Here is a 24,904-nt window from a genome sequence, read left to right on the forward strand (position 1 = left end):
ACTGACTATTGTTCGATCTGTGTGTGCAGAGATACCTCAGTCCCTGCGTTGGTGTGTGTTGTCCAGCAATGAGCAGCAGAAGTGTGCAGACATGGCCGAGGCCTTCAGTGCCAAGTCTCTGGTCCCCAGTATCCAGTGTGTGATGGGATCTTCAGTAGACGACTGCATGAAGAAGATCCAGGTACATTTGACTTTTCTAAACCCTGCCTCTCTGCCACTCCAGCAGGCTCAATCTTACTTCTCAAAGTATTAGAATGAAAGTTAGGGGTAGCAGGTAGCCTGGTGGTTAGAGCGTTGGGCCAGTAACCGAAAGGATGATAGATCGAATCCCCGAGCTGACAAGGTAAAAATCTGTCGTTCTGCCCCTGAACAAGGCAGTTAATCCACTGTTCCTAGCCCGTCATTGAAAATAAGTATTTGTTCTTAACTGACTTGCCTACTTAAATAAAGGTAAAATACTATGTGACAGACTGATAGGGCTCTCTTCCTACAGGGGCTGTTGAAAGAGACTTGGGTGTAGGAAACATATCTTCCCTTGTGTGTGTTTGTAGAATAAAGAGGCAGATGCCATCACCCTGGATGGAGGTTACATCTACACAGCAGGGAAAAGCTACGGCCTGGTGCCTGCTGCTGGGGAGAGCTACACAGGTAGGATCCCTCTACAACCAAACAGAAACTGACCCAACTAGGTTTTCCTTAAGTTCTTTCCATGGGCTTTGATCATGTGATGATTTGCTGCAAATCAAAATGTCTTTTGGGACAATAACTATAGACGCACACTGAAGCCTCCTCCTCCTCTCTTCCCTCCTCTCTTCCCTCTTCTCTTCCCTCCTCTCTTCTCTCCTCTCCTCCCTCCTCTCTCCCTCCTCTCTTCCCTCCTCTCTTTCCTCCTCTTTCTCCCAGGGGACAGTGATGGCAGTATCTACTATGCTGTGGCAGTGGTGAAGAAGTCCAACAGTGACATCACCACGCTGGAGAACCTGAGGGGGAAGAGCTCCTGTCACACTGGCTACGGCCGTACGGCTGGCTGGAACATCCCCATGGGCCTGTTCATAGAGAAAGGTCTCATCAGACCTGCTCAGTGTCAGATACCACAAGGTAATACACCTGGGACTCTGTCTGTCTGTCTGTCTGCCTGCCTGTGCGCACGAGCATGGGAGTGTGTGAGTTCATTTCACTTTTCTCCTCAGTAGGTCTGACTGTCTCTCTCTCCTTCTGTCCTCCTCAGTAGGTCTGACTGTCTCTCTCTCCTCCTGTCCTCCTCAGTAGGTCTGACTGTCTCTCTCTCCTCCTGTCCTCCTCAGTAGGTCTGACTGTCTCTCTCTCCTCCTGTCCTCCTCAGTAGGTCTGACTGTCTCTCTCTCCTCCTGTCCTCCTCAGTAGGTCTGACTGTCTCTCTCTCCTCCTGTCCTCCTCAGTAGGTCTGACTGTCTCTCTCTCCTCCTGTCCTCCTCAGTAGGTCTGACTGTCTCTCTCTCCTCCTGTCCTCCTCAGTAGGTCTGACTGTCTCTCTCTCCTTCTGTCCTCCTCAGTAGGTCTGACTGTCTCTCTCTCCTCCTGTCCTCCTCAGTAGGTCTGACTGTCTCTCTCTCCTCCTGTCCTCCTCAGTAGGTCTGACTGTCTCTCTCTCCTCCTGTCCTCCTCAGTAGGTCTGACTGTCTCTCTCTCCTCCTGTCCTCCTCAGTAGGTCTGACTGTCTCTCTCTCCTTCTGTCCTCCTCAGTAGGTCTGACTGTCTCTCTCTCCTCCTGTCCTCCTCAGTAGGTCTGACTGTCTCTCTCTCCTCCTGTCCTCCTCAGTAGGTCTGACTGTCTCTCTCTCCTGTCCTCCTCAGTAGGTCTGACTGTCTCTCTCTCCTCCTGTCCTCCTCAGTAGGTCTGACTGTCTCTCTCTCCTCCTGTCCTCCTCAGTAGGTCTGACTGTCTCTCTCTCCTTCTGTCCTCCTCAGTAGGTCTGACTGTCTCTCTCTCCTCCTGTCCTCCTCAGTAGGTCTGACTGTCTCTCTCTCCTCCTGTCCTCCTCAGTAGGTCTGACTGTCTCTCTCTCCTTCTGTCCTCCTCAGCCGCTGGAGATTTCTTTAAGAACAGCTGTGTCCCTGGTGCCAATCAACCTGGTTTCCCTGGCAACCTGTGTGACCTGTGTGTGGGGGACAGCAAAGGGCAGAACAAGTGTGAGAAAGGCAAGGACCTGTATGACGGATACAATGGAGCGTTCAGGTACAGTACATCTCACAACTTCCTGATCCATTTACAGACAGATTGAGGGCTCTGTTCAGTCTGTGAAGCTGACTCGGGTTCAGTCTGTGAAGCTGACTCGGTTCAGTCTGTGAAGCTGACTCGGGTTCAGTCTGTGAAGCTGACTCGGTTCAGTCTGTGAAGCTGACTCGGGTTCAGTCTGTGAAGCTGACTCGGTTCAGTCTGTGAAGCTGACTCAGGTTCAGTCTGTGAAGCTGACTCGGGTTCAGTCTGTGAAGCTGACTCGGTTCAGTCTGTGAAGCTGACTCGGTTCAGTCTGTGAAGCTGACTCGGTTCAGTCTGTGAAGCTGACTCAGTTCAGTCTGTGAAGCTGACTCGGGTTCAGTCTGTGAAGCTGACTCGGGTTCAGTCTGTGAAGCTGACTCGGTTCAGTCTGTGAAGCTGACTCGGGTTCAGTCTGTGAATCTGACTCGGTTCAGTCTGTGAAGCAGACTCGGTTCAGTCTGTGAAGCTGACTCGGGTTCAGTCTGTGAATCTGACTCGGTTCAGTCTGTGAAGCTGACTCGGTTCAGTCTGTGAAGCTGACTCGGGTTCAGTCTGTGAAGCTGACTCGGTTCAGTCTGTGAAGCTGACTCGGTTAGTCTGTGAAGCTGACTCGGTTCAGTCTGTGAAGCTGACTCGGGTTCAGTCTGTGAAGCTGACTCGGTTCAGTCTGTGAAGCTGACTCGGTTAGTCTGTGAAGCAGACTCGGTTCAGTCTGTGAAGCTGACTCGGGTTCAGTCTGTGAATCTGACTCGGTTCAGTCTGTGAAGCTGACTCGGTTCAGTCTGTGAAGCTGACTCGGGTTCAGTCTGTGAAGCTGACTCGGTTCAGTCTGTGAAGCTGACTCGGTTAGTCTGTGAAGCTGACTCGGTCCAGTCTGACTTCCGCGATTGAATAGAGCCCTTAGACATAGTTTTATAAAGTGCCAAGACAATTCCATTGTACTTATAAAACCATTTACAATGTTATAGTCAAACTATGTATATCGGCCCTGGTTTGTTGTAATTGTAGAAAGTAGGGTACATTCTAGACAGAGATAGCATCATTGACATATACATTTAACATTTTACTCATTTAGCAGACATCACCCCCCCCCCCCCTCCCCCCCGTGGGAATGGAACACAAGTGTTGCAGTCTACCAACTGAGCCACACGGGACCAGGGCCAATATTGACCTTCATACAATGTTTGTTAATAGAGCTCGCCAGCTTGTAGTCGTAAAACCCGGGAAATGATTTACCTCTGGTTTGTTCAGACATTCCTATGGGGAAAGAATAGGGTTTTCGAATAAATGCAGAAAACAAGGTCTGAGGTTAAAACAGGCTTAGGAGTTCTGTTCTATAAGATAATAGCAGTCAGTTAACATGACCTTTATGAATGATTACACTTTATGGGATTTTTGTTAATTACATAAATTCAACAACAAAATATTGCCGTTAGCTGATAAAGATAATCTCATAGAACAAACCGTGTCAGATCTCCTCAGCCTGTGTTTTTACCACAGACCTTATTTTCTGCCTTTATTCAAAAATCCCTGCCAAAAAAAAACGCCATTCATTTTCTCCATAGTCTTTGTCCAACGAACCGTGACTGAGTTAGTGCCAACATAAAGAACCCATTACTATTTAACTCTATTTCTATCAGGTGTTTGGCCAAGGGAAGTGGAGAGGTGGCCTTCATCAAGCACACCACTGTCTTCCAAAACACTGATGGTAAGTGTGTGTGTGTGTGTGTGTGTGTGTGTGTGTGTGTGTGTGTGTGTGTGTGTGTGTGTGTGTGTGTGTGTGTGTGTGTGTGTGTGTGTGTGTGTGTGTGTGTGTGTGTGTGTGTGTGTGTGTGTGTGTGTGTGTGTGTGTTGCATACCATCTCCGGTCGGGAATCCAACCATTGTTATCATTGCACCATAACCCCACTACCGGAACCATAAACCCATAACCCCACTACCAGAATCATAAACCTGTTGAGAGGATGTGGAAATGTTTTCCAGTCATTAACAACTTGCTGACACGTTACTCTTGACTCCATCTTTGACTCCATAACTTCATATCAGTGTTTGTGAATTAGGAGAGTTATCTATGTATCTCTGTGGTAAGTTATCTATCTCCATGTATCTCTGTGGTAAGTTATCTGTCTCCATGTATCTCTGTGGTAAGTTATCTATCTCCATGTATCTCTGTGGTAAGTTATCTGTCTCCATGTATCTCTGTGGTAAGTTATCTATCTCCATGTATCTCTGTGTGTATATCTCTCTGTCCTCTAGGTAATTCAGGTGAGCCGTGGGCCATTGACCTGCAGTCTAAGGATTTCCAGCTGCTGTGTCCCCATGGCTCCAGGGCAGAGGTCACCCAGTACGCCCACTGTAACCTGGCCCGCGTCCCCTCCCACGCCGTTATGGTACGGCCCGACACCAACATCTATGCCCTCTATGGCCTGCTGGACAAAGCACAGGTACGACTGACCGGGCCATTGGTTCGTTGAGTGATTGATTGGTTGATTGAGTGATTAGTTGAATTATTGTGTGATTGGTTGATTGATTGGTTGTTTTATTGAGTGATTGAGTTGATTGGTTGAGTGATTGAGTTGTTGATTGGTTGAGTGATTGAGTTGTTGATTGGTTGAGTGATTGATTTGTTGATTGGTTGAGTGATTGAGTTGTTGATTGGTTGAGTGATTGATTTGTTGATTGAGTGAGTGATTGATTGGGTGATTGGTTGATTGATTTGTTGAGTGAGTGAGTGAGTGAGTGAGTGAGTGAGTGAGTGAGTGAGTGAGTGAGTGAGTGAGTGAGTGAGTGAGTGAGTGAGTGAGTGAGTGAGTGAGTGAGTGAGTGAGTGAGTGAGTGAGTGAGTGAGTGAGTGAGTGAGTGAGGGATTGGTTGATTTATTGATTGGTTGATTGATTGATTGATTGTATGCATGTGGCATAACATAATATAAATAAATAGCCCTTCTACACACACCTTAAAACAGGTTGATAAAACCAAGTGGTAGCTGATACACTTGTGTCCTCTTCATCTCCCTCCAGGAGTACTATAGTAGTGACACAGGTTCAGCATTCAAGATGTTTGACTCTTCTAAGTACCAGGGCTCTGACCTCATCTTCAAAGACTCCACTGTCAGCATGATCGGAGTGGCCGAGAGGAAGACCTATGACAAGTGGCTGGGACAGGGCTACATGGACTCACTTACCAACATGGAGTGCAACTCCTCTGCTAAAGGTACAGTACACAAACTCACACACACACTTTGATCTCATTTTACTGACGGTAATGCTTTAGGAACAGTAGCTTTCCTATGTGCTGGTGTACTGAAGTATGTTTGTTTGGCCTGCAGCACTGTCTTCCCTGCTCCTGGTGGCTCTGATGAGCTCCATCTTCCTCTGGGTGTAAGAAGAAATGTCCTAACCCAACCCAGCCCCCTGTCCAAGTTCCAGCCCCCTGTCCAAGTCCCAGCCCCCTGTCCAAGTCCCAGCCCCAACCCAGCCCCCTGTCCAAGTCCCAGCCCCAACCCAGCCCCCCTGTCCAAGTTCCAGCCCCAACCCAGCTTCCTGTCCAAGTCCCAGCCCCAACCCAGCCCCCTGTCCAAGTCCCAGCCCCAACCCAGCCCCCCTGTCAATGTTCCAGCCCCAACCCAACTTCCTGTCCATGTTCCAGCCCCCTGTCCATGTTCCAGCCCCAACCCAGCCCCCCTGTCAATGGTCCAGCCCCAACCCAGCCCCCTGTCCATGTTCCAGCCCCAACCCAGCCTCCTGTCCATGTTTCAGCCCCAATTCTAGGCCATGTTCCAGCCCTAACCCTAATCCAACCCTAACCCTAATCCAACCCCTGTCCATGTTCCAGCCCTAACCCTAATCCAACCCTAAGCCTGTTCATGTTCCAGTCCTAACCCTAATCCAACCCTAACCCCTGTCCATGTTCCAGCCCTAACCCTAATCCAACCCTAACCCCTATCCCAACCTGAACCCCTGTCTAAAACCCTAGCCACATTCCCAGCCTGAACCCCTGTCCAAAACCCTAACCAAATTCCCAGTAGCAACACAAAACCTCTGTTTTTGTCCGACCACAAATATTCCAGCCCCATTCCTTACACCAACCCCAGTAACCTACTCCCTCTGTAGGGAATCTCTCCTCTTCTGCCAAAGCACCAGCAATAACACTACACATTACCACCCAGCGAACCACAGCAGCATTTCCTGTCATGTTGGAATCTTTAGAAGACGATGTCCGCATCCCTTCCTGTAACTGATTCATAGCTTATGATTGTACTTTAGATTCATAGCTTGTGATTGTACTATATACTGCTGTATATGTTGATGCTAGGATTTGTGAGGAAGGATAACATGTTGAAAATACTATTTGACTTGGGTCTAAATTATGGTCACTGTTGTTGAGTCAGTGAGTCAAAGTGCTTATTGAGTCAGTGAGTCAAAGTGCTTATTGAGTCAGTGAGTCAAAGTGCTTATTGAGTCAGTGAGTCAAAGTGCTTATTGAGTCAGTGAGTCAAAGTGCCTATTGAGTCAGTGAGTCAAAGTGCTTGTTGAGTCAGTGAGTCAAAGTGCTTATTGAGTCAGTGATTCAAGGTGCTTATTGAGTCAGTGAGTCAAAGTGCTTATTGAGTCAGTGAGTCAAAGTGCTTATTGAGTCAGTGAGTCAAAGTGCTTATTGAGTCAGTGATTCAAAGTGCTTATTGAGTCAGTGAGTCAAAGTGCTTATTGAGTCAGTGAGTCAAAGTGCTTATTGAGTCAGTGAGTCAAAGTGCTTATTGAGTCAGTGAGTCAAAGTGCTTATTGAGTCAGTCTCTCAATGGGGAAAAGATCTTGTTTTCTTTGGTTGAGCTATAGAGGATGAAGTCATTCCCAACCAGAGATGACGAAGGATTGCTATTATGCTTACTGACGGTAACTGCCATATCAGTGTATATGTTTTTACTCGTTACATACTTTACTATGCAGTGTTTGTCTGTCCGCAAGGTGTGTGTTGCTTACACTGACTATTGTGAGTACTACTTATGGGCACAAGCCATATCTGGGAATATGGCGTGTTTTGCACATTCTGCCTTTACTGTATAAGCTAATGCCATATCAGTGAATATGCACTGCTTGAACTACAGGATGTGTGTTGGGAAATGTTTTGAAAAGAGTCAAGGGGGGGGGGGTTATTCATATGTTCTCCCCAAATTCTGGAAAGACAAACATTTAAGCCAAAACAACTTGTTCACTATCTATATTTAGGGGCTCGATTCAATTCGTATCGCGGGAATTTCAGCGTTACAGCGTGAATAGAGGCCTAGAAGTTTCCATTTGTTTGGCTGGTAATCAAATTCTACGATAAGAATGATGTGAATTATAGCCTACTGATAAATATTATGGATTGGAACCTGCTTGCACCTGATATGCACTTGTATCGGTCAGAACATTCATTCTTTTTTGGAGAGAACATTGAACAAGCCATCCTTGTTTTTGCTTTTGAAACTTAGGTGTACTTTGAGTTTAAAGTAATGTGGAATTTTGAAAATTACAGAGTCAGGTTTAAATTCTTATATTACATTTCAATGTTGTACACATGAGCTAAAATCCATCATCTATAACAATAGTGATTATAAGGAATGGAACTCTACCCAACTCTGATCAAGTGCTTCTTGATTCCTGCATTGCTACTGTGACAGCGCATAGTATTCCTTTTATTTTTGCTGCTCTCGTGCAATTGTGTGTTCCTGTCCAGAATATCAGCTTGATTTTTATGTTTATTTCAATGAGAGATAAGTTTATATGATGCTCAGGTGCCATATCAGTGTATATGTACAGAGTACTGACTCATTTCTGTCAGAAACAAACGCTTGCCTTCAAAGTCGTAGCAATTTCTTCGATGAAATGATAAACATGTAACTAATATTTAGTTGCCAGGCCAGTGCGTCTGCGTAAGTATTGCTACAAACTGCTTCTTTAAGAATTCTATGCTGTTCTTATTAAAAATCTGCATATGGAAGCTGGTGGTCCATCGTGAATCATTTTACTGTCGTAGTAGGTTGTGAATGAGAACCTGGACATTGTGTCAGTCATATGGAAGCTGGTGGTCTATCGTAGTCAGTTTGGTTGTGAATGAGAACCTGGACATTGTGTCAGTCAGCCCATCTAGAGTCAAGGACTGTGCAATACATTCTTGGTGGACGTGACCATCTCCACGTTGATTGTTTAAAGTTACAATGAAATATACTCGCACACAATTATGGACTGAAGTCCTTACGTTCTTTGCTGTAACTGCAGTTTGAATGGAAGTTCTTGGAAGAGTTTGTGAGGTTCAGGGACTTATGGCTCTGATCACTCAAGGTTCAGAACTAAGGATAGTTATTATAGCCTCTTTATGGGCCAACCTGACGAAGTGAAACAGTGAACTTTAAACATGCAAGGTGAGTTGAGGTTCGTCTACACACAGTAATCAACACAATGCTACTCTTAGCCATAGCAGACTCACAAAAAGGCAAATACTTTTTTCCAATTACTTTTGTACTAGCTAGTAGCTACCATAGCGTAGCCTAGCCCTAACTGTCTGCTACCCACAATACCAGTGTTGTTAAGACACTTATTTCAAAGATAAAGCATACTGCCTAACTTGTCAGTCAGCTTCCTCCTCAGGTGTAAAACACATGCTGGTGTCGGTCACTAAGTGCTCTATTCAATCCATATCACTGAAGCGTTACAGATTTTGCGATAGAAATGTAAAGGTAATTTCCGATTGAGCCCGACATGCAGTTTACCCTGAAAGCCAACATTTAGTGCAGAATTTTACACAATACGGATTGATTGAATAGAGGCCTAAACCTGATGTGTTGTCTAGTCATTTTTCATCTGAATTATCTTTTATTGGTCAAATACATCACATTTCATTTAAAAACACACTAAGATTTGACCAATAGGTGAGGACAATCCAAACCTTCAGACACCTCAAGTCATAATATGTCACGGGAACTGACGTGGGGCTGCATTACAGCAAACATACTATATGGTGGTGTTCTGCAAGTCAAATCAGGTAGACAATTCCATATCTACAAATACAAACTCCTGAATAAAGACTACTGTGTAGATTGCAACGAATCTCTGTCTCCGGCATGCAGACGTGTTACAGTAGGCTAACCCATCACAAACCCATTTGTGTTACAGTAGGCTAATCCATTACAAACCCAGACCTGTTACAGTAGTCTTCCCTGTGGCTCAGTTGGTAGAGCATGGTGTTTGCAACGCCAGGGTTGTGGGTTCGATTCCCACGGGGGGCCAGTACAAAAAAAAGAAAATGCATGGTATGAAATGTATGCATTCACTACTGTAAGTCGCTCTGGAAAAGAGCGTCTCCTAAATCACTAAAATGTAAATGTAGACTAATCCACCACAAACCCAGACCTGTTACAGTAGGCTAATCCATTACAAACCCAGACCTGTTACAGTAGGCTAATCCATCCCAGACCTGTTACAGTAGGCTAATCCATCACAAACCCAGACCTGTTACAGTAGGCTAATCCATCCCAGACCTGTTACAGTAGGCTAATCCATCCCAGACCTGTTACAGTAGGCTAATCCATCACAAACCCAGACCTGTTACAGTAGGCTAATCCATCACAAACCCAGACCTGTTGCCTTGTTTTGTATCACATTCCAAATATAAAACTGGGGGGAGGGACAAAAATGCCATTTCAGAATGTGAGGGGGGACATGCCCCCCCACCAGTGAAAGTTGCACCCCTGATTCATTACATGCTGACATCTCCCTGATGGGAAATTCATCTTGAGTATGTTTTGAGACATGGTAGCTGGTTTACCAGTTGCTTAGTGTTCCCTTCAATATATTAAAAGATTGGCTCAGTGATGAAAGAGTGGTCGACCTAGACAGTTGTGGGACGGGTCATGTTGTCGGTCACGTTATCAACAGTTCACATGATTGTTTGTCTGTCAAGCAGACATACGCTGTGGGAGTTCTATCACAGGAATTTTATTTCACATTCATTTCTTTATTTCTTTATTTGTCCCTGAGCGTCTCTGAAGCCATCTTTCACCTCCTTGACAAAAGTCTCCCTCACTCTTCTGAACCGGGTCCCGATGTCACCAACGTCTCGGGGAATCCGGTCGTTTGCCTCTTGCCGAAGCTGGCGTAGTGTGTCTGACTTCAGAACTGTCGCTGTTGCGCCCCTCCCTGCGATCTGCGCTTTGATGATCGCAAAAGCTGCGATCTGTGCCGCACGTCTGATAGGACGAGACTCCGCTAGTTTCTCAATGACTCGTGGATTGTTCAGGAAAGAGAACAACATACGAATGATGGCCATCTCGAACAGTAAATAAATTATCTTGTTACCTGTAAAACAAACGACAGACAGTTGATGTTATGTCACTGCCCAGAGTTAGCTAACCAGCTAGCCAGCTGAGCTAGCTACTCGTGGTAGTTAGCTGCCTTCCGAAAAATACGTTAGTTCATGAGAAAACATCAATACTCTTTTTTATTATAACATGCTGTAAGGAGTCACTGGTAAAGTTAAGATAAATATCGAAGATTTTCTCACATACTTGGTTGTTCATTCAGATGACCGCTACTTTTGAGACGCGAGGTTACATCAGACACACTATTCTGCCAGCAGCATAAAAGATGACGTCAATTTGTATGGTAATAAAGAATCCTTCAAAATAAAAGCCTGCCTTGTAAAACATTGCAATGTGGATAACTAATTCAAAAGATATTACATTTTAATCAATGTCCATTTTTTATTGTGCTAATAAGTAAATACAAGAACGAATTTATAGAAACAATTACAAATCTGCTTCTTAAGACCACTATCGATGTATTATGCACGAAATAGCAGTGGACACGCTTTTATGTGCAAATATTGATATAATAACCATCATATTGAAACCTGGAGTCACGCAATGACAGGCTGTGTGGTCCTCCCACTACAACTCCATAAAGCATGTAGTTTATTAGACTACAGATGAAATAAACTATAATGAACTTCACAGGGTATTGAAAGTGCAAGGTGATGAGCTTGACGCTTCTTTCCAATAAATATCGAGGGTCTTATTCTGGTGACATGATCATCGATGATTGGCTGCCGTTCGATAAATTAAAGTAACCTCACTCTTTTGTCCATAATAATCTCATCATGTAAGCTATACCCATACTGTATCTGCGAGCTGTTGGGTAGAGCGCACCTGCCTATACCAGAGTGGGGACATTCGCTATAAAACGCCACATTGTTTTGTGACAAAATCATCAGTAGATTTGAAAATGCGATGGAAACCCATTTACCTTTTCATTTTTATTTGGTACATGGGAATTTTACCACAAAAGTAATTTTTATGTGCCGTATGTTCATCACGCACAGACTTCTATCCACAACAAGAACATTTGAACATTTTATTTATGCATATTTTAGAATATTCGCATGAAAATCTGTTGCCAATCGGATGGAAAGCTAGCAATAGAATGGAAATATTGTTACAAAAAACCCCTGGAAAATCACATTAACTGCACTGCCCCATTAAAAAAACAACAGTAAAACTAAAACAGGCTGCTTCACATACTTAATTGCCTGCTGATGGGTCTTCCCATTGATTAAAACTGATTTGGTAGGTTTATGCCACCAGAACACACCTGACCCAATGGACAATTTGCCAACAGTTGTCTGGACTTCACAGAAACATGAACATTCATACAGTTGCATTGTATTTTCTACAAACCGATTTGATATCAATATTGAATTGAAAGAAATGCAACTAATATCGATATAGATTTTCCATTTCGGTGCCCATAACTCATTTAATGGATTTATTCTATAAGTTATTGAATTGACTGAATTGTATCATAGTGTCAGACCATGAATTTATTACTGACACATTTAATGAAATTGGTGATTGAAATTAATGAATGTATCGTAGTGTGTTAGACCAGTGGTTCCCAACATTTTTCAGTCACTGTGCCAATTTTGCTCTGCCTGGAGTACCCCTGAAGTACCCCCTCATATATGCATTTTACCAGTAGGCCTATGGTCTCATTGGTCTTCTCAAGTACAGCCTAAGGATAGGCCAAGGGGTCCTAGTACCCCTGGTTGGGAACCCCTGTGTTGGACCATGAATTAACTGACACATTTGATTACATTTCAGACCCATGTTTCACAACACAGGTACTATACTTTTTATATATAGGCCAAAATGTATTTGGGGTTTCAAATACAGTGTATTGCATTGTGGCCAATGTAATGGGTTGAGTAGAAAGTGTTTCTGGGTATACAGACCTCAGTTCCCCATGAAATAACATCATATATAGATTCTACAGATCCTAGTGAGTAACTATAACCCTACTTTTACTTTGGCACCTAGAATAGTTTTCTCTCTGTAAGACAATATGTATTTAATGTAGTGTACTGCATTGAGGACATTTATTTTACCTTGGAACTTGTTTAATGCAAATGTCAGTTAAATATGAACAAATATGAATCATTGTTAACGTTTAGAGAATAATTTTTCATATATGAATAAATAAAGAATAATTACACTTTTTTTACTATTATGTGGGGAACTTTTATTTAGAATATTTCTAAATTCCGTGAACCGGAAGTACTTTTTGTGTTGTTGACGAGACGTTGATGTAAGGAACACATTTCTCCGTTCATCTTTGGAGCGACACAATGTCTATTAAATTGAATGCGCTATTCAGCGACTCCTACGTTGATGTAAGCCAATACAGAGACCAACATTTTAAGGTAAGGAATGTTTTAAATCAATCGGAAACCAACCAGTAGAATAGTTTTGCTAGCTAACCTTAGCTATCTGTTGCGCTAGCAAGCTACCGGTAGCTTGCAACGTGCTGTCTTTTCTTTCAGACATACGTTGTTAATCACTTACCTGTGGCTTTCAAAACATGAATATTGTATTTCAGGATGTTTCCCTCCAAGGAATGGGTCAAAAAGTGTTTTCAAAGAGAGCAACCTGTAATTAGTTACAGTTCAAAGAGCAAATCAAACTGAACTCTAATCAGACTGTTCTCAGAGTCAAGACATAACATAATATATGTAAATCCAAGACATTGAAATTAGTATATGTTTGGTATGGTTACATGAGATGGGATCTTATTTAAAACGTATATTATACTGCAAACGTTTACCCATATCAGTAAATAAAGGTGAAATAAATAAAAATCCGTGTGAATTACTGGTGAATAATACTAACAGCTAACGTTAGTTAGTGTAATTGGCCTCCAGGCTGTGCAGTTACTAGACTCTTCTAAAGATGTTCCCCTCTCCATCCTCCAGGGAAATCGATATGAGCAAGAGAAACTGCTGAAACAGGCTAACACACTCTATGTGGGTAACCTGTCCTTTTACACCACAGAGGAACAAGTGTACGAGCTCTTCTCCAAGAGTGGGGATGTGAAAAGAATAATCATCGGCCTAGATAAGGTGAAGAAGACGGCGTGTGGCTTCTGCTTCGTCGAGTATCCTTTAAAAAAAAAAAACTTGTGGATGTTGTGTTTTGGTTCAACATTTTTAATTCTGGACCCAGATTAAAACTAGTCCTACACTAAAAAGGACTCCGATTAAGCCTAGTCCTAATCATTCAAATGTATTGATAAGCCCTTTTTACATCAGCCGATGTAGTCCTACACTAAAGCACAGTCAGTGGAGATTGACAATCGTAAATCCAATAGTAGGCTTAATCTGTGTTCCTGGAAACCTGCACCTTAACCCCTGTACCAGATACTACACGCGTACAGATGCTGAAAATGCTATGAGGTTTGTCAACGGGACACGTCTGGATGACCGCATCATCAGAACTGACTGGGACGCTGGTTTTAAAGAGGGCAGGCAGTATGGCCGTGGCAAGTCCGGTGGTCAGGTAAATTTACACAGGAGAAATGAATGTTTACTACCTCAGAGACAACAACAGTTGTATATTAGTTAGCTGTCTCTGGTTGTTTATATTGGAATTGATAGTTTTCACAAAATTGTAGTTTTCATTAAAGTGGTACTGTTAACTGGTTATTGTTTGGATGAGAACTTTTAAAGTTACATAACATTACTGTATTATCAACAGGACAAACATGTTGTCTTACGGTTCTGGAACTTGATAGGATCTATCATGAGGAGACAAAGCTCACAGTCCTATGTGAACTATGTCACCCCCTAATAGACCCAAATACTTAACAGGGTCTGTGGCAAAACAAACAAGTCAGTCTCTTTTTCTCCTCAGGTCAGAGACGAATACAGACAAGATTATGACCCAGCCCGGGGGGGCTATGGGAAAGTTGTCTCAAGGCCATAAAAACATGTCCTATGCTGTTTCTTTGGGGAGGGCTATGGGGAAACTAGTGTTATGAGCCTGAGTTAACATGTTATTTGCTGTTTCTTTGCCTTTTTCCAGGTCAGAGATGAATATAGACAAGATTATGACCCTGCTCGAGGTGGATATGGGAAATTAGCTCAGCTGCAGAGACCTTCCGAGGGACGGAACAGTTTTTAGTTCGGTGAATTTGATCTGGGTTGAATTTGGGTTCCAAGCAGACATCTGCCAGGGCTTTCTATTTCTCGTTTATTTAGAAGTCTTCTGTGAAGCATTTTTCAGTTAGCCATAGTTCCAACAGTCATTATGACCAGCGTGACACACGTTTACAAATGGAATTGTCTCCCAAACTGTATACTTTCAAAAATAAAGACATCTTTTTACAAAGTTTTTTTATTTTGTTAAATGTATCTACTATATAAACTGGAACACTACTTTGGGAATGTGGAGCAACTCTTCTGATCTAATAGAGTAGTTTGTTATGGATGAAGTGTGTATGTAAACACAGGTTCACTGCTGGCTGTTTAAGGCCCATGGAGGTGATACTGATGGCAACCTAGGAGCCATAAATTGTGAAAAGCCATCAGTATCACCTCCATGGGCCTTAAACAGCCAGCAGCGAACCTGTGTTTACACACACTAGACAGAGAGAAGCTACGGACCTAAAACTTGCCTGTTTGAGTTGCGACAACTACAGCAATTTTGACTAACCTTAACCTAATTCTCCTAACCTGCTGCGTAGGCTAGAAACCATCGGTGTCCCCACCCCAGGATTCAATAGGATCACAGGTTATAGGCATTGTGGCTTTTAAAGGCGATTTCCGACTGAGCCGACAGATGCAGCGTTATCTTGAATGGGATCTCTGTGACTGCAGGAACATTACCTTTTAATTTAAAGCTGCAATGCCAATAGTCTGCGATCGGATTCAATCTGTAGTGCGGCTGACATTTTAAAGGCAACGTTACATATGTCGGCTCAATCGGAAATGACCTTTAAATGTAAACTGCGATTTTAATCGAGCTCTGAGTATCAGGGAATCACCACACACATGCTCCTGTCAAAGAAACCCTTTTGTTACACCAAGTAACTTTACAAACTCCTTTATATCACTGACCATTAAACATCCTCATATGGGAGATTGGTGAAGTATTTAAAATGAACAAACAGACAGATCCATCGAGTTGACAAACATCTGCTCTTTGTCAATTACATCCTAATTGAAGAGAATTGGAATGTCAGTGTACTTCCTGAATTGAAATGGGATTGACCCTGTTCTTTAAATAATGGAATCATCGCTCAGTCCTATGGCTGGGCATCCTGTTACAACCCTGTGCTCTGTCATCAACATTACTTCAAACTAAAGTGTTTGAATGTATTCAGGGATTAATTTGGGAAGGAAACTGTTCCATTTTAGGATGAGACAGCATACATTGGGAACCTATTTGAGGACAGTTTACCCATCTAGAGAATCCCAATTTAATCCCCTCTAGGTGTTTATCAGCATAACCCTGCAAACAATATTAACATAGTAACTTAAGTACAAATTAATCTTCTCAAAGAAGATCAACCAGATTAGAGTGATCTGTGAACATGATCTCTTCAATGGTACAATAGCATTGTTTACACCTTGCATCCATGTGAGTTTTGTGATTTGATCCAATCATTATCTGGATCAAGGTTTGTCGCATCTACCTATTGTAGAAAAAAGTGATTTATTTAAAGACAATTACTGATGACAAATCAATGGTGCTAACTGGTATGATGATTGAAATGGTTTTGAAACATCCAGATCTGTTCACACTTGATTGATATCCAGACACTTTAATCGTCTACACCTGTCTTAAAAATGTGGGCACAATCAGAATGTGGATAACAGCACAAAAGGCACATGTTAGCACCAGGTATACACTGGGCTCAAATGTGCATTAATGACAGACAGTATAGATGGGATTCAGCTATTTCTACAGCAGCATTTTCTCAACTACAACCTGTCTGTGGACCAGCACCCTCAGATGGGTGACTGACACCACCTAAGTGATTGGTGATCCTCCAATGAGGAAGATAACCAAAGCGGGCCGGGCCCTCATACAATAAAAGGCTTAGAAACTGTTCTACAGCAGTAGCGTTAAATTCTTCCTCAGTACACTAAAATGTCAAGATACACTTATTATTTTCAACAGAAGCAGGAAGAGGTGTGTGTTGTCTTGAAGCCATTCTCAGTGGAGCATCATGGTTAATCATAACTAACTCTCTGATAAACTGCTAGTTTGTGATGCCAAACGTGGAGTTTCAAGAACTAAGAAGCGGTTTGAGATTAAGTAACATTAAAACAGTATATTCAGTTAAAAGCTAGCCTTCGATGAGTTATTGTTCTCTACCTCACTAGTCAGGCAAACACTACATGATATAAAACAATAACCTTCAAGTTTCACCTACTGTCCCATATAATCTCCTGTTTACATTTCAAGAACTGAAGCTAGGATACGTGTTATAAACACCGATAGGTCCATTACCGGCCTCTGAAACATACCAGCAGTGTTCGCTCCAGGTCAGCCAGTCAGCAGTGGAAACTTTGTGGACGTCAACTCAAAAGTCCCTCTCATTATCAAGGTATAAAAACAAGTCCAACTATGCACCGCTGGCCCTCCACTGAAGGACAGATGGTTGCTTTCACCATCTCTGTCGTTAGTCAAACAAAGTGTCCTGTTTCCACTGCACTTCATTCAGCTTCTTGGCTCGTCATGTTTTAAAGTATTAATGTCCCTTCCACAATAAGGGTCAAACAGTCGTTAAGCCCATGGTCCAGTGGAAAGGCAGGTGTACTCTCTGGGCTGTGCCACTGCGGTTGATCAGTCATTCAGTTTACAGTCACAGAGCTCTTTGTAAATCCTCTTGCGGACTTTGGGCATGTCATCCTGTGTAAACTGCAGCGGCTCTTTTAATGCCAGGCACTTGCAGTACTGAGAGAGAAACAAAGCGGGGGAAGAGTTAATAGGAAAGATTCTCCACAAGGTATGTGTGTGTGGGTCATTTACAGTACGAAAGATTCTCCACAAGGTATGTGTGTGTGGGTAATTTACAGTACGAAAGATTCTCCACAAGGTATGTGTGTGTGGGTAATTTACAGTACGAAAGATTCTCCACAAGGTATGTGTGTGTGGGTAATTTACAGTACGAAAGATTCCTCACAAGGTATGTGTGTGTGGGTAATTTACAGTACGAAAGATTCTCCACAAGGTATGTGTGTGTGGGTAATTTACAGTACGAAAGATTCTCCACAAGGTATGTGTGTGTGGGTAATTTACAGTACGAAAGATTCTCCACAAGGTATGTGTGTGTGGGTAATTTACAGTACGAAAGATTCTCCACAAGGTATGTTTGTGGGTAATTTGCGGTACGAGGGGGAAATTTCCCCACTCACCTCCAAAATGAAGACTCCACAGTCACTGTCGTTCTTCTGTTGAGGAATACCCTGAGGGTGGGAACCAATCAGAGACAGTGGTCAACACACAGTCAATCAGAAAGCATGAGAGAGAGAACAGTCACATGGTACCATCTGAAACAATACCTTGTTTATAGTCATCTTCCAGCCTTTCTGATACCCAGCTTGTTTCTTCTCCTCGGCCTCAGCCAGGATGTAACTCAGAATGTTCTGTGGGCCAGATGAACAGAGGAAGATAGAAGGGTTTAGTTAAATAGTTCACAAATTGACTCCTTCGGGGTTTCCCACAATGTGGACAGTGTAGACCACGTGTCAAACTCATTCCACGGAGGGCCCAGTGTCTGCGGGTTTTCACTCCATCCTTTTACTTGATGAAATAAGGTCACTAATTAGTGAAGAAAAAGTCCCCTCACCTGGTTGCCTGTGTTAATCATTGAAAGGAAACCCCACAGACACTACTCTGGAATGAGTCAGACACCGATGACGTAGACCAATGTTAAAATGAGAAATGCTCATCAAACCAATGTTCCTCAGGTCTAGGATAAAATTCAGAAGCAACTGAGTTTGATAGAGGCAGAGGACTCTAAAGTGTGAGTGAGCGTACCTCCATGGTGTATTTGAAGACGATGCCCTGGGAGTCATAATAGTGGATGTGGTGGCTGGCTATGTCCACTGTGATCAGGGACCAGTGGATCTCCAGGTGGATAGGAATCAACAACAGCCTCTTGGAAAACAGATCCACCTGAGAGACAGAGAGACACCAGATTAACCACAATCGCTGACATATTCTAATTTAGCTAGTTCTGTGAGACTGACAGTCTCAGATAAACAGTGAGTCTTTACACTTCTGGTCCTGCAGGTCATACCTTAACAAACTAGTGAGAAATTGGCTGCATCTTCCATGACCTACCACCAGCTTACCTTTTTGGTCCATCTCTTAACCCCTTCGTAGCCTTTGGCCACCAGCTGCCTGTGGAAAAAGCTGTTGAAGAAATGAACCTGCAGGAGAAAAATAGGAGAACATTCAGTAACCTTGGTAACCGAGCAGAAGACCACCACCATCCAATCAACTCCCTTTTACAATTAACCCTCTGTTGAACATTCTGATCAAGGATCCAAAATGAATGCACCTTGTTCTGTGTAGCCTCCATGATCAATTCTCCATACATGTTTATCACCTAGACACACACACACACACACACACACACACACACACACACACACACACACACACACACACACACACACACACACACACACACACACGGCAACGTTTGAATTTCAGGTTAGATAATACGTAGGCAAATAAGTTTATAAGCAGCAAGCACACGGTTTCCTATCGACCAGCGCTACCTGGTCGTTGACCCAGTTTTGGTCATCCAGTGTGGACAGGTCCTCCAGGGTCAGAGTGTGCTTGTTGTAGTCCACTTTGAAGCACTTCATAGGGGTGGAGACGAGAGCCGCTTTGTACTTCATCATTTCTGAGTGGATGTTTAGCTTCCTAGTACAGAGAAATGAACAGAGATGCTATCAGCATAACAATGGAAATGAACAATGAAATTGAAGTTGGTTTGTATCTCAAATGATTCCTACTTGTCATGGAGGACAGTGCTACACTTGTTCTTCAGATGCTCCAGAACGTCAGTCTCACTGAGGGGGATAAAGCTCCCGTACTTCACATAGAAGAACGCCAGGAACTCTGAGAGAGACAGGACAGGAATCAATAATAACACCTTAAATAAGGAAAGTAATATGAACTTAAAATGTATACGATTTGAAAAATCATAGTTACAATAAAAGTCTAGTACCATGGATAAGGTCTATGATTACTTCATGGATGTCTTCAGAGTTGGGTTGCTGTGCTGTGTCTGAGACACAGTCCTCTTCTGGCTCATGGCTTGGAGCCCACACTCCCACCTCACAGTAATCTCTGTGGTCCCACAGAGCGAAGGGGTGGAGGGTGCTGCATAACATAATGCCTGGGGAAACACAGGCTGTGGCTGATGGTTCCACCTCCATAGGGGCGCTACAGTCTGTTGGTTCCTCGTTGAGCACAGCAGATGTACCGTTGGAAAGGGAGACAGCTGCGTCACCAGTCCGGGGCTGCTTCATGACCTCCGTGTTAGAGTCAGTTACCGGCTGTTTGTCTAAACCACAACCATTCTCCTGCTCCATCTCCAGACCAGGGGCCTGCTCCCCCTCGCACACAGCCCCTTCACAACCATTCTCCTGCTCCATCTCTGAATCAGGAACATGCTCAACCACAGCCTTCATTATAGGTTGATCCACAGAGTATGTTACCGGTTGAACCATAGCAGTTGTTACCGGTTGAACCACAGACTTGGTCACCAGTTTAACCACAGTGTACGTTAACTTCTGACCCATAGAGTTCATTAAGGGTTGACCCATATAGTCTGTTAAAGGTTGAGGTTGACCGACAGAGTTGGTTACAAGTTGAGCCACAACATTCATTACAGGTTGACCGACAGAGTTGGTTACAGGTGGAGCCAAGGAGTTGGTTACCTCCTCCACAACTGAGTCTTTCTCCAGCTCCTCTTGGATGGCTGTTACCTGCTCCTCTGTCATCAGGGTCTTCTCAGAAGAGTGGTGACCACCCATCCTCTTGGGGGTCTCCCCCAGTGCCTGGCCCCTGCCCTTCCCCGGCTGGGCCCTGCGTTGTCTGGGCTTGCCACCCGGAGTCTTCCCATGTGGGTCCTTCCCATTGTGGTGCTTAGAGTTTGGCCCACAGCAGTCACATGCCTTGGGTGTCCTCTTCCTACCAGAGGAGCGGCCATTGGTGCCCACCAGTGCCGGCGGTGGTGTTTGGGGGACTGAGACGTTATGAACCATGGCTCTGTCCTCAGCTACTACCCCATCCCTTCACAGCTGCTTCTGGCCCAGAGTGCTGGTCCCAGCCCTCAGGGGCACTGAACCAGGGAGCTCTCCAGTAGATGGACTCTCTGCCTGAGTTGTGGGTGGATAAGGACCCTGGACTAGAGCTGGGATGATAAACCGAAAATTATCGACACCGACCATCCTGATCACTTACCGCAGGCATTTTGCTGACATCGTTCATTAAGATAAGTAGCCTGCACATGAGAAATGTTAAGTTTGAAGTGAAATAAATGTGCAAATATGACTGATTGTTAGTGGAACAATTGATGGCTACAACCATCAAACTAGTAGTAGTAGAATAAACAAACTGTGGTGCACAATGTTATAAAAATATCATTCTATTTATCGATATTGCACCAATTCAGGCAATTTATTGCAATATTTTTTCCCATATCGCCCAGCTAACCTGCACCCTGGCTGGCCAGGTAGTTGACAGTTTCAGACTGAAGTCTCAGAGGGTGGAGAATGGAGATCCTTCTCAGGGGTTACACCTTACAAGCCAAGGAAGAAGCTATATTGAAGGAAAGAGAGCTGTTAGGATAGCTTAAATGTGTGAAATTAATGTACTAAGTTTATTTGATGAAAACAGTACTGTCGATAGATAGCTAGGCATATTAGAAGAAACTGGTGTGACCTGCTGTGACCTGCTGTGTTGTCAGATGTCAACAGTTTAATTAATGCACATTACAATATTACACATATTGCTAATCCTTTACTAAAATAACGTAAAGGATTATCTAATAATGGTGATGTCTGCAGCAAATAAACCATTCTGAGCAACTTGTCACTTTTTGGGCATCTGAACTTATCTGTGAGGTCGTTAGCTAGCTAATAGTATGCTCAGCCATGTTTACAATAACTTGAGCTGCTTTTGTGTCTTGCAATCGATGATTGGATAACTATTCCTCTACTGTTGTAACGCTGTAGTGTATCTAAACACAGAAGAGTCACGACAACGTTGGAGTATCGAACAAGCTAGCTAGCATAGCAAGCTGACTATAGCTAGCTAGTAACACAAATGGTTTCCATGGCTGAAAATGCGATCTGCACAGACACACCGCTTTAACTCGTTCTTACAGTATCGATAACTCATAAACACAACTAAAAAGCACATACATTACCACATTTCTGCAATCGTCAAACAAGCTTCAGCGATAACAAACAACTCTCACTTCTGTGATCAAACAATCCATCTCATTAGTTTGCCGTCGCTTACTGATTGCGTCACATTTCAGCGCAAACGGGTTTTCACTAGCTACCACAGCCACAAAGTCGTGGTCGTCGTTATCAATAAAACGTCACAAAGTGCAGACTGTTCGATTTTCCTGCTGGCGTGTAAGAAGACCCCCAGCTCTGCTAAAACCCATTAACACCTTCTTGCCGTTTTCAGGGATTGTTAAATAAATATTAACAATTTGGTTGTAATATCATCATCACCTCTTGAAAAGCATAGTCAGAACTACACATTTCCGATTATTCTATTAATGACAAATGCGCACATTTAGTTCTATCATTAGAGTTGTACAAAAAGTAACTGTGGGGATGTGTGTTACTTCTCAGCCTTATTTAACATTTAATTTAACTAGGCAAGTCAGTTAAGAACAAATTCTTATTTTCAATGACAGCCTAGGAACAGTGGGTTAAGTGCCTTGTTCAGGGGCACTTAATGACAGATGTTTACCTTGTCAGCTCAGGGATTTGATCTTGCAACCTTTCGGTTACTGGTTCAAAGCTCTAACCACTAGGCTACCTGCCGCCCTAAAACTATAACGGAAAGGTTCACCCATTTTGAAGGTTAAATTGTTTTTGTCCATCTCTGAGTGATGGTCTATCGACTTCCTAGGTCATTTCATGTTTTCATGAGTATATTGAGTTATTGGCGTTCAAGCAGGCAGAAATCGGTCATGTATGACGTAGCATCGTGATGAACTCGCACTCACTACACTGGAAGTTTATAGGATTACTACTTTTAGATCGCCAAAAACGTATATCATACATGTCAGATGTCGATACTGGTCGCTGTCATAACTCGGGAGGATGCCTTCTCTTGAATGAGCCATTGATCATATACTTGCGATATTCCTACCTTGAGAAATGTGTAATTGAATGTCTAGCACATTTTTCCTGTTTGTCTGCCTCTTTAGTCCAGGGTGCATTGCATGGTGCCGTTGCCAGAGATATTATAGAAAGGAGATAGGAATCCAATGAATGAAGGAACTGATAACGCCCCACCCAACAGACTGTTGACCAATCGCATTCACATTGGGTGCATTCATACATTCACTCTGGCTATTCTGATTTCAGAGCACTCTCGTTTGAGTGCGCCAGAGTGGAGAATAACTGATGAATTTATGAACGAGTAACACCCGTTGAATATGACTGGTGTCAGTAAATGTTGGCAAAAAAAAAGTTATTAAATTGTTGCCAGCAGCACAGTTACAGTCACCAATGCTCTAGATAACATGAAAACAGTCTAACCAGCTCTGCTAGGGCAAGAAAAATGGTCAGAGTGATGTTCTCTCATTTATGTCTGGAAGTTGCTAGCAAGTTAGCTACCTTTTGCCATTTAGCTTGGGTGCTTGACTCCTGTTGTGAGGTCAGAAAGCTCGTATCAAACCTACTCCACCAGAGCGTCCAGTGTGCTGTCTGAACGCTCCGAGAGCGAAACACTCTGAATTTACGAATGGACAATCTGACAACGCTCTGAACGCCCAGAGCACACAATTTACGAACTCACCCATTGTCATGCTGCGTCACACGGTTGCTAAGCTTATCGTCACATAATGTCTTCTCAAAGTTAGTGTATATGTCGAGAAACATGCCTATTTTACTCGAAAGTACGTAATGTCACGATTCCAAAGCTATACAATGCTACAAATAGCAAGTTAGCAATCTCACATCTGAGCGAATATTTGTAATGTTTTACTTCTTGTTGACAAAATTTGTGCAAATGTTGTGAATGTTAGACTCCACTCTGTGAGGCACATGGGTCTGCAGGTTGAACATGGTGAGATTATAGACTCCTAAATTGATAGTGCAGTTTGTTCAGGCAATTTTACTGGTAACAGCTATGTTACATGCTGATATTGTCTTTGGTATTATTGTGTGTAGCCAAGTTTGCTAGCTAGCAAGGAAGCCCATAGAGAGAGCATTGCATTGTGGATTTTATAGTGACTTGAGTTTATTATAAGGCAAAAAATGAAACATTTGTTCACAAAAAATATTGTTCTCACATATTAGTGTTAACACTGTAAAGTAAAGGAATTAGTGGTTTTCAGTGGATTTTTCCTTTAAATGTCCCACTTGCTTGGCCTCTAGCTAGTTTTTGAGGTGGCACGATCGGCTAAGACGCTTGAGGGAGGAGGGTCACGTGTGTGTGTGAGGCAGGTCTCGAGTTCTCACCAGGTATGGGTAACTTCACCAGGACAAGGACTTGCCGATGTTAAACTCTTTCCAAAAGCCTAATATCTGATGAAGCAAGCTAAATGACACATACACGTTCTTTCGGTTGCTACAGTACACGCCAAATGGATAGGCTACCCTAAAGATTATGGATATACTGACAAGAAACATGTCTCTTCACCCTAACAATGGGAGTCGTTGTCCACAAAGCGGCACGGCGGGCTGTCTAGCTCGCCTATCCTTTCTTTGGATTGGTGGATACATTTCTTTATTGTAATCCTTTTTTGAATATTCGATGAGGGTTGTTGACGTCAACCGCCTGTATTCAATGGATAGAGATGCTATGCTCACATATGAAAATATACTGAACAAAAATATCAACGCAACATCAAATCAAAGTTTATTTGTCACGTGCGCCGAATACAACAGGTGTAGTAGACCTTACAGTGAAATGCTTACTTACAGGCTCTAACCAGCAGTGCAATTTTTAAGTAAAAAAAAAGGTATTAGGTGAACAATAGATAAGTAAAGAAATAAAAACAACAGTGAAAAATAACAGTAGTGAGGCTATAACAGTAGTGAGTAACAGTAGTGAGGCTATAACAGTAGTGAGGCTAT

The 24,904-nt window shown here is 43.2% G+C and overlaps 3 protein-coding genes and 1 long non-coding RNA gene across 9 annotated transcripts in view; 2 read left to right on the plus strand and 2 right to left on the minus strand.

Annotated features, from left to right (window-relative positions):
* The window catches only part of meltf (melanotransferrin), a 13,253-nt gene extending 5,035 nt beyond the window's left edge, over window positions 1–8,218 (plus strand). The window contains exons 9-16 of the mRNA XM_014123614.2: window positions 30–181; window positions 552–648; window positions 904–1,098; window positions 2,062–2,215; window positions 3,880–3,947; window positions 4,496–4,683; window positions 5,260–5,452; window positions 5,568–8,218. Coding sequence (XP_013979089.1) covers window positions 30–181; window positions 552–648; window positions 904–1,098; window positions 2,062–2,215; window positions 3,880–3,947; window positions 4,496–4,683; window positions 5,260–5,452; window positions 5,568–5,623 — 1,103 coding nt within the window. The 3' untranslated portion in view covers window positions 5,624–8,218. The remainder of the gene's footprint in view (window positions 1–29; window positions 182–551; window positions 649–903; window positions 1,099–2,061; window positions 2,216–3,879; window positions 3,948–4,495; window positions 4,684–5,259; window positions 5,453–5,567) is intronic.
* An 839-nt stretch (window positions 8,219–9,057) lies between these two features.
* Window positions 9,058–10,876, minus strand: LOC106560585 (uncharacterized). Its single transcript, XR_001318617.2, has 2 exons — window positions 10,782–10,876; window positions 9,058–10,572 (listed from the first exon to the last, which is right to left on the minus strand). It is a non-coding gene; the product is annotated as an uncharacterized lncRNA (long non-coding RNA).
* A 1,922-nt stretch (window positions 10,877–12,798) lies between these two features.
* ncbp2 (nuclear cap binding protein subunit 2) lies at window positions 12,799–14,933 on the plus strand. Of its 3 annotated transcripts, none has more exons than XM_014123562.2 (4): window positions 12,799–12,970; window positions 13,520–13,701; window positions 13,964–14,102; window positions 14,457–14,933. In XM_014123562.2, exons 1-4 carry the CDS (start codon window positions 12,896–12,898, stop codon window positions 14,526–14,528), a joined length of 468 nt encoding a protein of 155 aa, XP_013979037.1. In that variant the 5' UTR covers window positions 12,799–12,895; the 3' UTR covers window positions 14,529–14,933.
* A 1,419-nt stretch (window positions 14,934–16,352) lies between these two features.
* Window positions 16,353–23,071, minus strand: senp5 (SUMO specific peptidase 5). Of its 4 annotated transcripts, none has more exons than XM_014123617.2 (11): window positions 22,971–23,071; window positions 21,291–21,395; window positions 19,798–20,988; window positions 19,583–19,688; window positions 19,343–19,490; window positions 19,120–19,167; window positions 18,911–18,988; window positions 18,594–18,731; window positions 18,116–18,199; window positions 17,969–18,019; window positions 16,353–17,507 (listed from the first exon to the last, which is right to left on the minus strand). In XM_014123617.2, the coding sequence occupies exons 3-11, from the start codon at window positions 20,837–20,839 to the stop codon at window positions 17,397–17,399; spliced, it is 1,806 nt and encodes a 601-aa protein (XP_013979092.1). In that variant the 5' UTR covers window positions 20,840–20,988; window positions 21,291–21,395; window positions 22,971–23,071; the 3' UTR covers window positions 16,353–17,396. The 4 variants fall into 4 exon arrangements, with proteins under 4 accessions (XP_013979092.1, XP_045543876.1, XP_013979091.1 ...); XM_045687920.1 differs by lacking the exon at window positions 22,971–23,071 and adding an exon at window positions 22,881–22,899; XM_014123616.2 differs by lacking the exon at window positions 22,971–23,071 and adding an exon at window positions 22,006–22,135.
* Between the last annotated feature and the right edge of the window lie 1,833 nt (window positions 23,072–24,904).

Source organism: Salmo salar, chromosome ssa10 (assembly GCF_905237065.1).
Source record: "Salmo salar chromosome ssa10, Ssal_v3.1, whole genome shotgun sequence".
In the NCBI taxonomy this organism is placed as follows: Eukaryota; Metazoa; Chordata; class Actinopteri; order Salmoniformes; family Salmonidae; genus Salmo; species Salmo salar.